Genomic DNA, 16613 nt, shown 5'->3' on the forward strand with positions numbered 1-16613 from the left:
GTAGTAAGTGTGATTTGTATAATATGGCCCAAGAACTCTTATTTAATCTGTTGATTGAAAATCACATTACTAGTATAAATCTTTGTTACAATAGTGAAAAGTCAGTGTCATAAACACTGGAACTATTCAACAAATACTAATTGGAGTACATTTTGTACCTTTGCAAAAATATCCAAGGACTTCTAGCCTGCCTATCACAAATGCAAATAAACCTTCTTTTCAAATATATGATTTGATCCTGTTTGATGTTTTGTCTCTGTAAATGTTAAGGCAACAAAAAGTTTAATTTTAGGTAGTGTGGTTTTGAAAAGACTCACTGGAATTGGCTTTTCCTTAATAGTCTACTTCCAAAGTTCAAAAATAATATTTTCTTCAAGGAGAGAAGAAAATGCTCAAGATACAACTGCTTAGAAATGATGCCAATTTTCCTTTTAGATCAAGATGAATGTGCTGTTTATGGTACATGCAGCCAGACCTGCACGAATACACACGGATCTTACACTTGCAGTTGTGTGGAAGGCTACCTAATGCAACCAGACAACAGGTCTTGCAAGGCTAAAATTGGTAAGTTATGACCTTTTTGTTTTGTCTTTCAAGAATTATTTGTTTTCTTTTTACAGTTCTTTTTCATTAGAGATGTGGTACAGTAGAAATATGGACGTTGAAGAGGGAGATTTTTCTTCATTTTAATACGCTTCTCTATAGTTAGGAATCCAGAGCAATTCTTTCAGTTGTCACTAATCATTATAAAACTCCTTTCATTACTCCTTCCAAAAAGGAAATTTTATTTCTTTTTTCTTTTTTTCTTGTTTTTTTTTGAGATGGAGTCTTGCTCTGTTGCCCAGGCTGGAGGGCAATGGCATGATCTTAGCTCATTTCAACCTCTGCCTCCCAGGTTCAAGTAATTCTCCTGACTCGACCTCCCAAGTAGCTAGGAATACAAGCATGCACCATCACACCTGGCTTATTTCTGCATTTTTAGTAGATGCATGGTCTCGGCATTTTAGTAGGTGCATGGTTGGTGAGACTCATCTTGAACTCCTGGCCTCAGGCTATTCACCCGCCACAGTCTCCCAAAGATCTGGGATTGATTATAGGCATGAGCTGCCATGCCAAGCCTATTACAGGAAGTTTCTAATTAGCAAAAATTTGTTCAAAAGATGTGGATTAATTGACTTGAAGTACCTATTTTTCTCCTGGTCTACTACAATAGATTCTAGTTAGGAATCTAAAAATTCCCTCCTGCTTTACCTCCAAAATTACTTTTTTACATAATAAAGAGATCTGCTACTAAAACATAAACCAGATCATATTATTCTCTTGCTTCAAATCTCCCGATAACTTTCACTCACCTTGAAAATAAAATCTAAACTTCTCACAGGACCTCTAAGGGCCTAATGTCCTGATACCATTTCCCTTTCCAATGTCAGATCTCCCACTGCTCTTGTTTCATCACCAATGCCAGCACACTTGTATTCTTGTCCTTCTTCAACTGTGTTTCTTTTTTATCTGCCTGTAATGCTTTTTCCTGGGAGATTCACTTTAATGTATCCTTCTTATCACTTGAGTCACAGCTAAAATGTCAATATTCAGAGTGACCTTCTCAATCCATTCTATTTAATGGTATCTACCATGGAGACATCATGGTGTTATTTTCCATTGTTATTTATGCATACTTACTCTATCACTATATAATTTCCCAGTTTTATTTTTCCTTATAGCATTAACATTTGAAATTAGTTCATGTATATGCTTATCACATGATTACTCCAGAATAAGCATTATGACAGCACAGAACTTGTTGAATCTGTTTACTGTTATTTACTCAGTATTGATCATTGCCTAGAACATATAAGTACTCAATAAATATTTGCAGAAGAAAAGGGAAGAAGGAAGGAAGGAGGGCAAGTTGGAAAAAAGGAAAAGGAAAGGGAGAACAAACTTGTTTTGCTGACTAAAATTACTAAAATGAGTGTTTCACTCTTAAACGTTTAAATTTCATGTTTTAAAACTGCCTTTTACTACTAACCTGTAAATAAAGCCTGTAGTTTCCACACAGTTTTCAGCCTACTCAGTGAGTGAACACTCAGTAAATGTTCACTTTGATTGGCTAATGAAATAGCTTTGATATGCACCAGTCACAATCCTATAATGCTAGTAGTTTTGTGGACTGAATTAGCTTGGGAATAATATAAGGAAATACTATACAGAATATTCCATCTGGGTCCTGCTAACTTCCTCCAAGTGTAGTTTCATATTAGACATTTTCAAATTATGATGTATTGATGAATTAATGGGCACCTTCCCCCTCCCTTATTAGCAGTTGGTAAATTAAGCATGAAATTTTTTTTCTGAAACCACATTGGGCAAAATATTAGATTAGCTCAGCAAGCTGCAGTTGTTTCTCTTTACACATAATCTCATGTTATAATTTCAATGATTTCCCAGAGATAGTGTAGTTAATTATTTATAAAACATATGTATCTACAAAATATCAACAACAACAAAACACTCTTTTATTTTTTAGTTTATTCTTTGAATTACTGAATTGATTTATGAAGCCCTATTTGAGGGCAATCCTTGAGAAAAATTAGGTCAGGTTATGTTTCCCTTTTTGCCACCACCCAGAGTTCTGATTTAAAATATTGATGAATGAAAGAAGCAGAAGGCTTGTTATTTGCTGTTTCTATTGATCCACACAATATTGCTACACAGGGAGAGTGTAATGTAATAAACCCTATAAAGGAAGTACTTCCTCTTTTTCTACTTAGGTGGGTTATCTTACAGTAATAGAATAAAACCAGAAAAGGATGGAACATGATAATGTCCTACATCATCAAGGAAATTTGATGACTCTAGAATTGATAATGGGATATGTAAACCTCTTCACCTCTATGTTTTTAGCTTGATGACAATATGTACCTACAAAATTTGAAAAATATGTGGTTACCATGGGAATGTTGCTATACTTTATAGTTTAAGGAAAATGAGTTGCTAGCATGAGCATAAGTCTGTAACAGACTGGTGAGTTCTAAAGGTCAGGTGGATATTTGAACCAATGTATTTGTACAATTTAAGGGAAAAATTGTCTGTTTGGCTTTGGTTTTCTCATATTTATAGCAAGTGAGCCAGAGGATACTTTTGGCTTCAGTTGTATGTAATTCCCATTAACATAATCAAGTTAAATTTTTTCTGGCAGTTTTTGTATGTAGTAATGTGGCTATATCTGACAAGTGCTAGAAAAAAGGTTATAGATTAAGCCAGGTTCATCTTAAGGCTTTGCCTTTCCTTCTTTCAGTTGCCTGGCTGCTGAGATTGGCCCCTCTTTTCTCTCCTTTTGTTACAATTCTACCCCACTGGGCTCTAGAACCTAACTTTCCCTCCAAGACAAGCCAGAGTTCCAGGGCTCTCAGAGCTGGGTGGTGTGGAAAGCAAGGGAAGGTCAGAATGGCCTGGCCCAAGACAATGGATATGTGGAAAAGATCTCCAGGCTTTAGAAAGAAAGAATACTACAAAAATATCAAGCCAAAGTGATACAATGAGAAGCTAGAACTAGACCTAAGAAGATGGTTCTGCAAAGACAGTACAAGATGATAGATGAATAAAAAGTTACCAAGAAATAGTCCTTTATGTGAAGGCAGAAAGAGGCAACGTTAACCGGCTGGGAAGCTGCTTCTAAAGGTGCTGAACTAGTCCAGCATAGATCAATCATCATGGTCTCTTCCCAACTATTCACCCCAAAGCTTGCCAGTGGGGTCTTATTTTCAAGACATTAGATGGTAATTAGGTAAATTAATCTAAGTTAATTGATTATTCCTCCTTTCTAATATAATACCTGAACCCAAGTAAAATTCATAAGCCTTAAGAGCATCTTTAAGAAATAACTGTATTGAAGGGAGGAGATTTTAGACACTACAGCAGATGGGGGAAGATTAATGTTAGGCAGGAGGCCTTTTCGTTTCTATTAATTCGTGTAATGCAGACAAATTTTCTCCTTTCTACACTTAGTAAGATTGACTCTGACTGATGAAATACAGAATAAATTGTTTCAGAGTTGCAAGGACCTTCAAAGGTAATCTAGTAGAATTTAACACTTGATACTATTTGCTTTTTTATCTTCAAAAAAGTAATTTCTGAAAGAAAAGTTTGAAACATATTTTTAAAAGTAATTTTAACTTAAATATGTGTAGTTGAATAGTTTTATATAGGAGAAATACAAGACTATACATTTTATGAGAGAGCATTTATTACTTTGTCACAGAACACACATTAAAAGCTAGTAATTAATACTTGTTTGTTTATTTATTTATTTGCTTTCAGAAATGTAGTCTAACTCTGTTGCTGAGGCTGGAGTACAGTGGCATGATCATAGCAGCCTCCAACTTCTGGGCGTAAGCCATTTTTCCACCTAAGCCTTTAAGTAGCTGAGACTACAGGCACAAACCATAATGCCCAGCTAATTTTTATATTTTGTACACAGGATCTCTCTATGTTGCCCAGGCTGATCTTGAACACGGCCTCAAACAATCCTCCTGATGTGCCCTCCCCATGTGCTGAGATTAGAGGTGTGAGCCACCACACCCAAACAAAGCTAGTCATTTTTCTAATTGAATGTTAGGACTTGTCATGTGAATAAAAGAAAAAAGAAGTAAAAAATAACCATGTATAGGTACCCAGTAAAAATTCCTGCAGATATATATATATATATATATATATATATCTTATTACATGTTAGGTTCTGGGGTATATGTGCATAACATGCAGGCTTGTTACATAGGTACATACATGGCAATGTGGTTTGCTGTCTCCTTCCCCCTGTCACCTACATCTGTCATTTTTTTTTTTTTTGAGATGGAGTTTCGCTCTTGTTACCCAGGCTGGCGTGCAATGGAGCGATCTCGGCTCACCACAACCTCCGCCTCCTGGGTTCAGGCGATTCTCCTGCCTCAGCCTCCTGAGTAGCTGGGATTACAGGCATGAGCCACCATGCCCAGCTAATTTTTTGTATTTTTAGTAGAGACGGGGTTTTACCATGTTGACCAGGATGGTCTCGATCTTGTGATCCACCTGCCTCGGCCTCCCAAAGTGCTGGGATTACCTATATCTGTCATTTTTTTACCCATGTTATCCCTTCCCAACTACCTACCCATCACTGTCCCTCCCCTATATCCCCCAAACAGACCCCAGTCTGTGATGCTTCCCTCCCTGTGTCCCTGTATTCTCATTGTTTAACACCCAGCTATGAGTGAAAACGTGGTGTTTGATTTTCTGTTCTTGTGTAGGTTTGCTGAGAATGATGTTTCCAGATTCATCCATGTCCCTACAAAGGATACGAACTCATTTTTTGTGGCTGCATAGTATTCCATGGTGTATATATGCCACATTTTCCTTGTCTAGACTATCCTTGATGGGCATTTGGGTTGGTTCCAAGTCTTTGCTATTGTAAACAGTGCTGCAATGAACATTCGCATGCGTGTGTCCTTATAGTAGAATGACTTATAATCCTTTGGATGTATACCCAGTAATGGGATTGCTGGATCATATGGAATTTCTATTTCTAGGTCCTTGAGGAAGCCCCACACTGTCTTCCACGATAGTTGAACTAATTTACACTCCCACCAACAGTGTAAAAGCGTTTCTTTCTCCACATCCTCTCCAGCATGTGTTGTCTCCAGTTTTTTTAATGATTGCCCTTCTAACTGGCATGAGGTGGTATCTCAATGTGGTTTTGATTTACATTTCTCTAATGACCAGTGATGAGCATTTTTTCATATGTTTGTTGGCCTCATTTATGTCTTTTGAAAAGTGTCTGTTCATGTGTTTCACCCACTTTTAAATGGGTTTGTTTGTTTTTTCTTGTAAATCTGTTTCAGTTCTTTGTAGATTCTGTATATTAGCCATTTGTCAGATGGGTAGATTGCAAAATATTGTCCCATTCTGTTGGTTGCCAGTTCACTCTAATGATTGTTTTGTTGTTGTTGTTTTGCTTCTTTTTGCTGTACAGAAACTCTGGAGTTTCATTAGATCCCATTTGTCTGTTTTGGCTTTTGTTGCCAATGCTTTTGGTGTTTTAGTCATGAAGTCCTTGCCTATGCCTATGTCCTGAATGGTGTTGTCTAGATTTTCTTCTAGGGTTTTTATGGTGTTAGGTCTTATGTTTAGATCTTTAATCCATCTGGAGTTAATTTTAGTGTAAGGGGTCAGGAAGGGTTCCAGTTTCTGCTTTCTGCATATGGCTAGCCAGTTTTCCCAACATCACTTATTAAACAGGGAATCCTTTCCCCAATGCTTGTTTTCATCAGATTTGTCAAAGATCAGATGGTTGGAGATGTGTGGCATTTCCTCCAAGGCCTCTGTTCTGTTTTATTGGTCTATATCTCCATTTTGTTACCAGTACGATGCTGTTTTGATTACTGTAGCCTTATAGTATAGTTTGAAGTCAGGTGGTAGCATGATGCCTCCAGCTTTGTTCTTTTTGCTTAGGATTGTCTTGGCTATGCAGGTTCTCTTTTGGTTCTATATGAAATTTAAGGTGGGTTTTTCCAGTTCTGTGAAGAGGATCATAGGTAGCTTGATGGGGATACCATTTAATCTATAAATTACTTTGGGCAGTATGACCAGTTTCACAATATTGATTCTTCCTAACCATGAGCATAGAATGTTTTTCCATCTGTTTGTGTTCTCTTTTATTTCCTTGAGCTGTGGTTTGTAGTTCTCCTTGAAGAGGTCCTTTACATCCTTTGTTAGTTGTATTCCTAGGTATTTATTGTCTTTGTAGCAATTGTGAATGGCAGTTCATTCTTGATTTGGCTCTCTTTAAGTCTGCTATTGGTGTATAGGAATGCTCGTGATTTGTGCACATTGATTTTGTATCCTGAGACTTTGTTCAAGTTGCTTATCAGTTTAAGGAGAGTTTGGGATGAGATGATAGGGTCTTCTCAATATGCAATCATGTCATCTGCAAATAGAGACAATTTCACTTCCTCCTTTCCTAATTAAATACTCTTTATTTCTTTTTCTTGCCTGATTACTCTGGCTAGAACTTCCAATATTATATTGAATAGGAGTGGTGAGAGAGGGCATCCTTGTCTAGTGCCAGATTTCAAAGGAAATGCTTCCAGATTTTGCCCATTCAGTATGATATTGGCTGTGGGTTTATCGTGAATAGATTTTATTATTTTGACATACGTTACATTGATACCTATTTAATGAATCCAAGGTGGAAAACACTCTTCAGGATATTATCCAGGAGAATTTCCCCAACTAGCAAGGCAGGCTAACATTTAAGTCCAGGAAATACAGAGAACACCAAAAAGATATTCCTAAAGAAGGGTATCCTTGAGGCACATAATCATCAGATTCGCCGGGGTTGAAATGAAGGAAAAAATGCTAAGGGTAGCCAGAGAGAAAGGCACCCACAAAGGGAAGCCCATCAGACTCAGCAATTTCTCGGCAGAAATCCTACAGGCCAGAAGAGAGTGGGGGCCAATATTCAACACCCTTAAAGAAAATAACTTTCAACATAGAATTTCATATCCAGCCAAACTAAGCTTCATAAGCGAAGGAGAAATAATATCCTTTACAAACAAGCAATTGCTGAGCGATATATTTTTGAGAATAGTTGTAGTAATGACTTGTCAAATCTGAAAATAAAAACATTTTTTTAATTTGACTTTCTTTTAATTAATTCATATTGATTTGATATAAAAATACGTATTGAATGTAAAACCTTGGGGCTAAAGCAGGCTCATGTAGAACCTCTAATAGTAAAAGTAACAGTAAATGGTATTTAACTTATGAATGATTGGCAATTTTTCTCCTAATAAATTCAGGCTCACTGAATTTATTTTTCAGTGTCCTAACCACTCACGAAAGGCAGGCACTTACATACCCCATCTTATGAATTCTTCTGAACCTCTAGAGCTCTACTGATTGCACTGAAGCAACAGTAAAATAAAGAACACTAATTTTATGATCATCACTATATAGGCATTACATCGAATTCTCTGCCTCCCAGAAGAAAATTTTAAACTTATGTTAGTAGATGAAAAATTGCCCCTAGAGTCTTAAAGTAAGAGCCATAGGAAGTTATATTTGATTATTTTTTCTTTCTCTTTTTCTATTTAAGAATCATAGCAGATAAAACAGCAAATGATATGAAAACATTCCCTCCCTAGGGCTGTCTAGAAATATGCTTCCTTCGATTATACAGGGACTACGATATTCCTATTCTTACAAGTAAGAGTTTCATTGCCTCAATCGTCTTTTGTTTGTTTGTTTTCCCTAAATCAATGAACTGCAAATATAAGCTGTAACAGAATCCTGAAGTTTTTTTTTAATAGGCTGTCTTCTCTCCCTGCTTCAATTACTCCATGGCAAAAGGGTACCCACTCTATCTGCAGTCACACTACTGAATAAGCCTCTGTACTACAGAAATTCTAGAGCTTCCCAGCGGCATTTGGAACCCTGGACACATAACCTGGCCATTATAATATTTATCTGTTTTATGGAGTATTTTTACTCTACATCTTTTCTGGCCGATCACTCTGTTAGAAATCACATTTCATGCCAGGATAGGGAAAGGATTTTTGATGGAATTTTCATTATCCAAATGATACAACACAGTTTTTTTCTATCTCTCCAAACACTGTTAATGAGTATGTCAGTGTAAGGGTACAGAATCTCCTCACGAATATTCTATACTGGCTTTTTTTTTTTTTTTTTTTTTTGCTGGGGGATATCATCATCACAGTCTAGTACCTTTCTTAACAATTCCAATGCTTTTTCCAGAAACAAAGCTGTAAGATTGATAGCAGAGAGATAACCATGTGTTGTTGTTATTATTATTATTATTATTATTATTACACTCTAAGTTCCAGGATAGATATGCAGAATGTGCAGGTTTTTTTACATATGTATATATACACCATGGTGGTTGGCCGCACACATCAACCCATTACATACATTAGGTATTACTCCTAATGCTATTCCTTCCCTAGCCCCCCAACCCCTGACAGGCCCTGTTGTGTGATGTTCCCCTCCCTGTGTCCATAAGTTCTTATTGTTCAACTCCCTTTATGTGTCATAAAACCTTTCATTTAGCCTTAGTCTAAGAAAATGTCAGACATGGAAAAAAAAGCATGTCTACCATTTTCTTCATAATGGATTTTTATTGTAATCTAGCAAGAACTTCTGTATGTGAGTATAAAAAATTACATGGCCATATTTATGGGCTCTAGGTGTGACAGTCAATAAACTTTGCTTTTATAAATGGCACAACAGATAGGAAGAAGTTTCTATCATGCTTTTTATAATTTTTTGTAGACTACCTGTCAAATTATTGACTAAACCCCCAATTTAGAATGTGAGAGAAATTATATCACCCTCTCCAATTAACTCTTTTTCTATTTTAAAATTGAACCTTCTAAGGAAGACAGAAAGAAATGATGAAGCACATTTAAATTTATAAAAGTTACAAGTGGTTAAATAGATGAGGCAAGAATGTACATAGGTATATAGCTTTTCTGTTGTTTTACTTGGGAAAAATATAAAAGTATACATCATTATTGAAATCCTCAGGGGGAAAAAAACTCAAAATCTGAGTAGACAGAATAATTTTGACAGTTTTATGAGAAAAAATTGATTTTTTCAGTCTTCAAGGCATCCTCTGTATCAATTCCAATCTGCAGGGATTGAAAAAAAGTCTGGGGTAATAAAAGCAGTTAGAGAGTGCTCCTTGGGCACTCCTGCCCCTGGAGAACATAATTGCCTTTGACAGAGATAACTAATATTCTGCATATTTTTCCTAATCATGCTGCCTGTGGTCATTTTAGTCTTGAGAAGAGAAAACCTGTTGCATTGATTTTATTTTTAAATGTTTATATTTGTTTTAGAACTCACACAGCCTCTGTCTATGCCTCCCATGAAAGATAATCCCAACCAAATTATTCAATTATATCTTAGTACCTTTTGGATATTCAGAACATCCAGTTATGAAGAACATAGCTGATCAAGTAGCTAGAAATTTTGTACGTCATCATGATTGACTACTTAGAGTACTTAATATGTTTTGATAATAGCAAAGAAGAAATCTGTGATCTTACATATAAATTTTATATTTAAATTTTTGTCAGACAATAGCAAAATATATTAAATGAACTTTACTTTTTCCCACCACTAGATGATGAGTTTCATACATCTACATCCCTACTTCTACTTGTAAGGCGATGATCTTATTTCATATTTCCCTGAGAAAATAAAAGCAATTAAAAGAGAATTTTCTCACCCAAACTCCATTAACTGTACTAGTCTATTTGAATCTAGAACTAATCACTCCATCTTCCTTTTGTTTGAATTAGAAAATGAGCTGACTTTTCTCCTAAAAGATAGGCCAATCCTGCAAATGTACACCCATCCTATCTTCTCTTACGTGTTCAAGAATTAGACTCAAATAATTGTCTTCAGCATCTTGTGAAGATGATCCAAAACAACTTCCTTTAAACCTATACTCCTGTCTAGCTACTTCTCCATTTTTCTTTTCCCTACACAGAAAAACTTACGGAGTGTTGTTTCTTTTCCAGTTTCCTTTGCTGAGCTCTTGAATCCGCTTAATTGAATCTTACATTGTTCTTATTACTCACCCCTATTGCCAAGGTCTTCAGTGACAGCCCATTGCCTGTTAGTCACCTTCTGCTCTTAAGCACACTGCTGATTATTGTCTTCTTAAAGACTTTACCTCTTAAAGTAGTACAATCGTGATATTCTACTCTTCCCTTACTGGGCAATGTTTTTTCCTCAGTTTACTTTGCTTTATTATCTTCATTTTACCAATATTTTTGACGTGATTCAGCATTGAGTCCTTTAGACATCTTTTTATTGATTTCCTAGGACCTTTCATCCTGTATCACAGCTTTTAAAAATACCCTCTGTCATGGTTTTAAAATATCAAGAGGCTGAGACTTCCCAGTTTTTATCACCAGATAATGATGACTCTGTTGAACTTCAGACTCACAGATCCAATTATATATTTCATATCTCCATCTGAATATTTAACAGAAATATCAAACTCTATGAACTTTCAATTCTCTCTCCTAATAATGCTCTTTCTTCAGTTTTCCATCTTGGTAAGGTTTCCAACATTCACCCAATTGTTTAAGCCAAAACATTGGATTTATCCTTCACTACATTCCTTTTCTGAAACCCTTTATTTCTAACTTGTAAATACATTCTGAATTAGATTACCCTCTTTAAAGATCAGACCTTGTCCTCATTACCTCTATACTTTACACAGTTTCATAGAATTTATCACCGTCAAACAATATTAAATAGTGTTTGTTTACTTGCTTGTTATATTTTTTCATGTATTAAAATATAAGCTCTATAAAAGCAAACTGAAAAAAGATTTTGTTATTTTGTTCACTGTTGTATTTCTAGCATCTAGACCCTGGCAGAAGCTAGCAAGGCTCAATAAATATTTGTTGAATGGATAATAAATATTCAAATACTGAGGCAGTATTTCCTTTTTAGGAGCCGTGTTAATTGGCTCTTTTAAGGACCGATGTTTTCAAACTGAAATTACTTTATAAATAGGAGTTATTTAGAAGCAATTTTCAAATGAGTCAATAGCCATTACATTTTAAACTCGAAGTACTAATATGTAACATTGAAGAATATGTCTGAGGAGAGAAAATAATTTTCTATAAATAAAGTATTTTCCACTGGCTACAGTTAGAAAGGTGACTGAGAGATTTTAAAATAGCCATTGGCCACTTCTCAGTAATTAATGTAAACTCATCATCACTGGACTGTCTGCTAGTGCTAATATCCATGTAATAATCTAAAATTTGAATGAAATATTCTGAAATTTTGAGATTTTCTTATAAACCTTCGATGGTTATAAATTAAATTAATTTCATTATGTTTCCCCATTAAAATAAAAATGTACTGTTTATTTCATTGTACTTACTAAAATACATTATTTTACAATTAATTAATTCAGTAAAGTATCCTTAAAAAACATCGAGGAGTTCATATTCAAACAGTCCCCATGTTTCATTCATTTATTAAACACTTGCCATGCGCCTAGTAAGCCTTTTAGATAATAGAGGAAATAAATAATTCTTTGGTCTCATTAGACCAGCTCTCTGCAAAACAGGGAAATTGTGAGAGCTGCCAATTTGCCAATAAAAAGATATGTTTTTGCTGGGAAGGGCTTGATATTATTGTCTTTTGTTGTTCTTATAAAATGAGTCTTCTTCTAGAAAGACAATATATTGCATTGCTTCTCAATTACTGCATTTCAAGTGGAAATATTCGCTAAATGAAGGTACTAGCATTTCACTAGTAAAGTCTAAATAGTAAAGTAACTAAATTGTTTTAAGGTTTATGGTTAATTCAGGTTTATCAGTAGTTTACCTGAGGGTGTTTATACAATGCCAAAGACAAGATTAAAAAGCACAGGTTGGGCACAGCAGCTCATGCCTATAGTCCTGGCACTTTGGGAGGCCAAGGAAGGAGGATTGCTTGAGATCAGGAGTTTGAGATCAGGAGTTTGAGACCAGCCTGGGAAACATAGTGGGACCCTGACTCCATATAAAAATTAAAATTAAAAAAAACTGGAAAACAAAACAAAACAAAAAACATAGCTTTAGCCATTGAGCTAATGTGCCAACACTGAACTCATCATCTTCTCTAAAAACTGATTTCTTTCTTCCCTTACTGTTTCTTTTAGTGATACCTTTCTCCCTATCACCCACATCTAAAATTTCCCTGTAATCCTTGACTTCATCTTGCTCATTGTCCACAATACAAGAATAACTGCAATCTAGAATTTCTGCTTTATTGCACCAACCCATTTCTACTTAAGATCTCAACACCTCCTACTTTAGGTTCTTTTCACCTTTTTTCTGAGAAATTAAAATGGCATTTCTGTGTTCACTAATTGAGATATCTGATACCTATGTCAACAAGTTTTTCATAATTTTGGGTTACTTTCTTTATAAATAAAAATGAAATTAATGTCATTCTCTATGTGACATATAGAATCTAGTGTGGGGAACCTAACTAGATTTGCCTAGGGAAATCTTTGAGAATTCTCTGGGAGTCATTTTTCCTAATGACTTCTGCTTTCAGTAGGAATGTTGCCATATATGGCCATCCTTTACTTCTGCACTGCGTGAATCTAAATAGGAACAAAGATCTTTTCCAGCTTGTAACTCCTTTCCAACTTCACTCTAGATTTCAAGGCAGTGTGTAAGCAAGATGTTTCCATTTTACCTTAATCTACACATGAATTATACTCTATTATTTAAAAAGTAAAATTATATTCTACCATTTAAAAAATAAAAGCAGGAACATTTTAAAATAATACAACAGATTATCATTAACTATGGTTACCATGCTGGAAAACAGATCTATACAACTAATTCCTCCTAAGTGTAATTTTGCGTACTTTGTCTAACCTGATCCCCCAAATGCCTTAGCTTCTGGTAACAAACATTTTATCTTCTACTTCAATGAGATTATTGTTTTTAGATTCTACATGAATGAGGTATGTGATAGTTGTCTTTCTATGACTGGCTTATTTCACTTAACATAATGCTTAGAGAAGGGATGTTAAATATTCCCATCCCAAAAATGATATCTATGTGAGGTAATATATTTGTCAATTACCTAGATTTAACTATTCCACAATATGTATATTTCAAACATCAACCATCATGTCATACATTATGAAAACATACAAATTTGTCAATTTAAATTAATTTAAATAAATACCACCCCCCCACCACCATGAAAGCAAAAACAGACAATTTGGAAAGTTGAGTGGGAAATTCACACTTCCAACTGTATTCTTCTTATCCTTCTCAGTATATTTTACCCATCCATATAATATTTTACATATTATTTCTGACTTGATCTTCTTTAAGCAAAGTTTTGATCATTTTATACTATATTTCTAAAATTAACAATGGCTTCCCATTGCAGCCAAAATTAAAAATAAGTTCATTATGTTGTCATTCAATAGCATGTGCAATTTGTCCTTGACCTATTTTGTCAGCTACTCCAAAATTCTGTAAGTTTGAATTCAGTTATTTTCACTTAGTAGCTATATTATCTTAATATTATTAAGATTAGTAACTCTTAAATGAGTTATTAATCTTAAAATATGTTTCATATTCACTGAATTAAAGAGGTATTGTTCACATACAATAAACTAATAATTGTAAACCATGAATTACAGTGTCTGGCTCCTAAAATATGCTCAGAAAACATTAGCTATTATTAGTATCATTATTAAATACTTCACCAGTTATACATGTTGTACCTTGCAGAAAACTGAAAAACTTAGGTCAATATCTCTTCAACATATTCAAGTCTTTCACATATCTGTACTTTTGTCAAAGCTGTTTCTTTTGCTTGAGTTTTTTTTATCCATCACTGCTTGCTGAATTCTTGTTCTTCCATTCAGGCAAGGCTGAGACAAAATACCATCACCATCAGAAAACTTTTGCCTCCACTAAACAGACATATCTAACCATTCTTTAAAATTCAATGAGACTATACATTTTTTATGAAAGATATCATACCTGATTATAAAAATAGAGTTCTTTGTAGATATCTTAAACTTTCTACTTATTATATCTTTCTTGAAAGCAAACTGTCTTACTGATCTCTTTCAGATCCCATCTGAATGATGAAATCTCTAAATACTAGATAAGTTAAAAAAAAATGTTTACCCAAAGAATACTTCAGCCTAAATACATTGTGATGATAAAAGATTGTGGTGAGATAAATTGTAGCATATTTGTAGCAATATAAATTTTCTTGTTCCATCCAATACAATTTTAATGCATTTTCATCTTTCCATATTTGATTTATATATTATTTTATAATAAAATGTGATAGAATAGTTTCTTCTGATGTATGAAAACATGTCAGTATTCTGAATATTATTCATTTTGGTAAAAATATTTTTTTATTAAAAAATAGTTAAGGAATGAAAATAGGGAGAAATCAATTTGGCCATTATGTTTTGACAAAGAAAACATCTCAATGCTATATCTTTTTTCACTTATATGATATTGATCCACATTTTCAGTTTGGTTTGATTGACTTTGATCTATAATTTATTATATATTTGAATACTGTAATACCGTCTTTTTTTTTATTTTTGCCCCACACCACGATTCTATCTCTTTTTTAAACTACATAATTTTCTCCTAATATTACATATCTAACTTTTTTCTGTTCTTTGTATAATTCTAGACGTTTTGTTAAAATTAGCTCTTTTACAGATTGCCTGCATTTTGTTTCATGTATTAGTAGTTCACTTCTTACATAAGTTTGAATAATTTTGATTAGAAATTCTTAGTTTTCTCATTTCTGACTGCATGCCCATTTTCCTTATTTTTATAGCATTTATACAATTTGTATATGATAAAATAGTAACACTGACAAAAAATTCTGTTTCAATCTTTGAAGTTTATTACTGGCTTAAAACCAATATTTTTCTGTTGTATAGATTACAACGTTCTGTTTTCTCACAATATTAGTCTGACTCTCCATTTTATATACTTTATATGCAAGTCATTATTCAACCTTTTATGCAGTTAAAACTGTTATTTTTTCCATCTTTGACTTCAGAAACATTGATGTGCACATACTTGAAACTTCATTCAGTGGAGATAACTGCTTACAAATTAAGGAACACTAGAACATGCATAACAATGATATGTATTTATATATACATTTACTATACGCACATATTTGTTAGTTACATAGTTATTTCTAAGTATCTGAATTTATTACTTCAATCACTTAAAAGGACACTAGCCAAATTAATATTCTTATAATTGAGTAGACGAACTGGAGGTTTAAATGAAACCTTAAAAATGACAAGTTTTTACACACACTGAAAACATTTATTTAGCAAAAAACATACATCAAAATCACATTATTGTAAGTAAATAAATCCACTTTTTGTATATTTTTGACTGTGAGAGTATAAGGATATGCTTGCAAGGACATGGTTGTAGCGACTTGAAATTTAAATAGATATTTTTATGTATCTGGTCAAATAAGCATTTCCATGTTTCCAAGTGTCTCTTTTCAATTCACAATTTTAGAATCAGTCTTCAAAGGTTGTGACAATAATGAATTCAACAGACATTATTGGAAACATCGAATGATTTTGGATCATACACAGCACAAATAGACTTCTCCATCACAGGAGCGAGAAAATGTTTTTAAGTCTGTCAATACACAAGAAGTGGTGAGGAATATGAGGACAATTTTTCTCCTCTAGCACGAATCAGTTGACAGCCTGCTATAGGTGTTTATCTAACCAAAGTCTTGGTTCTCTAAGTTAAAATGTCAACTGAGTGCTTGCTTGTGTTCCAGTATCTTCTGTGTAGAAGGTTAATGTTTATTACCTCTCACTAAGTGTTGATGCAGGTATCCCTTTGACTGAAGTCATCTAATTGGCTAAGGATGACAACCAATAAGAGCATCACATTTATTCTGGTCTTTCATCTTTATTACCTAAGCTAATGTTGCTCTTCAATTGGCAAGTGAAAACATGAGGTAACAATGCACAACAGAAATTAGATGCA

General features: G+C 34.1%; 1 protein-coding gene across 4 annotated transcripts in view; it reads left to right on the forward strand.

Moving 5' to 3' along the window:
• LRP1B (LDL receptor related protein 1B) overlaps positions 1 to 16613 on the forward strand; it is a 1941900-nt gene that overhangs the window by 908488 nt on the left and 1016799 nt on the right. For all 4 annotated transcript variants that reach the window (XR_013518953.1, XM_078327882.1, XM_078327883.1 and 1 more), the window contains exon 5: positions 436 to 564. Coding sequence is in view for 3 of the 4 variants with exons in the window: in XM_078327882.1 (XP_078184008.1) it covers positions 436 to 564 (129 nt within the window). In the remaining variant the exon portion in view is untranslated. The remainder of the gene's footprint in view (positions 1 to 435; positions 565 to 16613) is intronic.

This window comes from Callithrix jacchus, chromosome 6 (assembly GCF_049354715.1).
Source record: "Callithrix jacchus isolate 240 chromosome 6, calJac240_pri, whole genome shotgun sequence".
Lineage (NCBI taxonomy): Eukaryota > Metazoa > Chordata > Mammalia > Primates > Cebidae > Callithrix > Callithrix jacchus.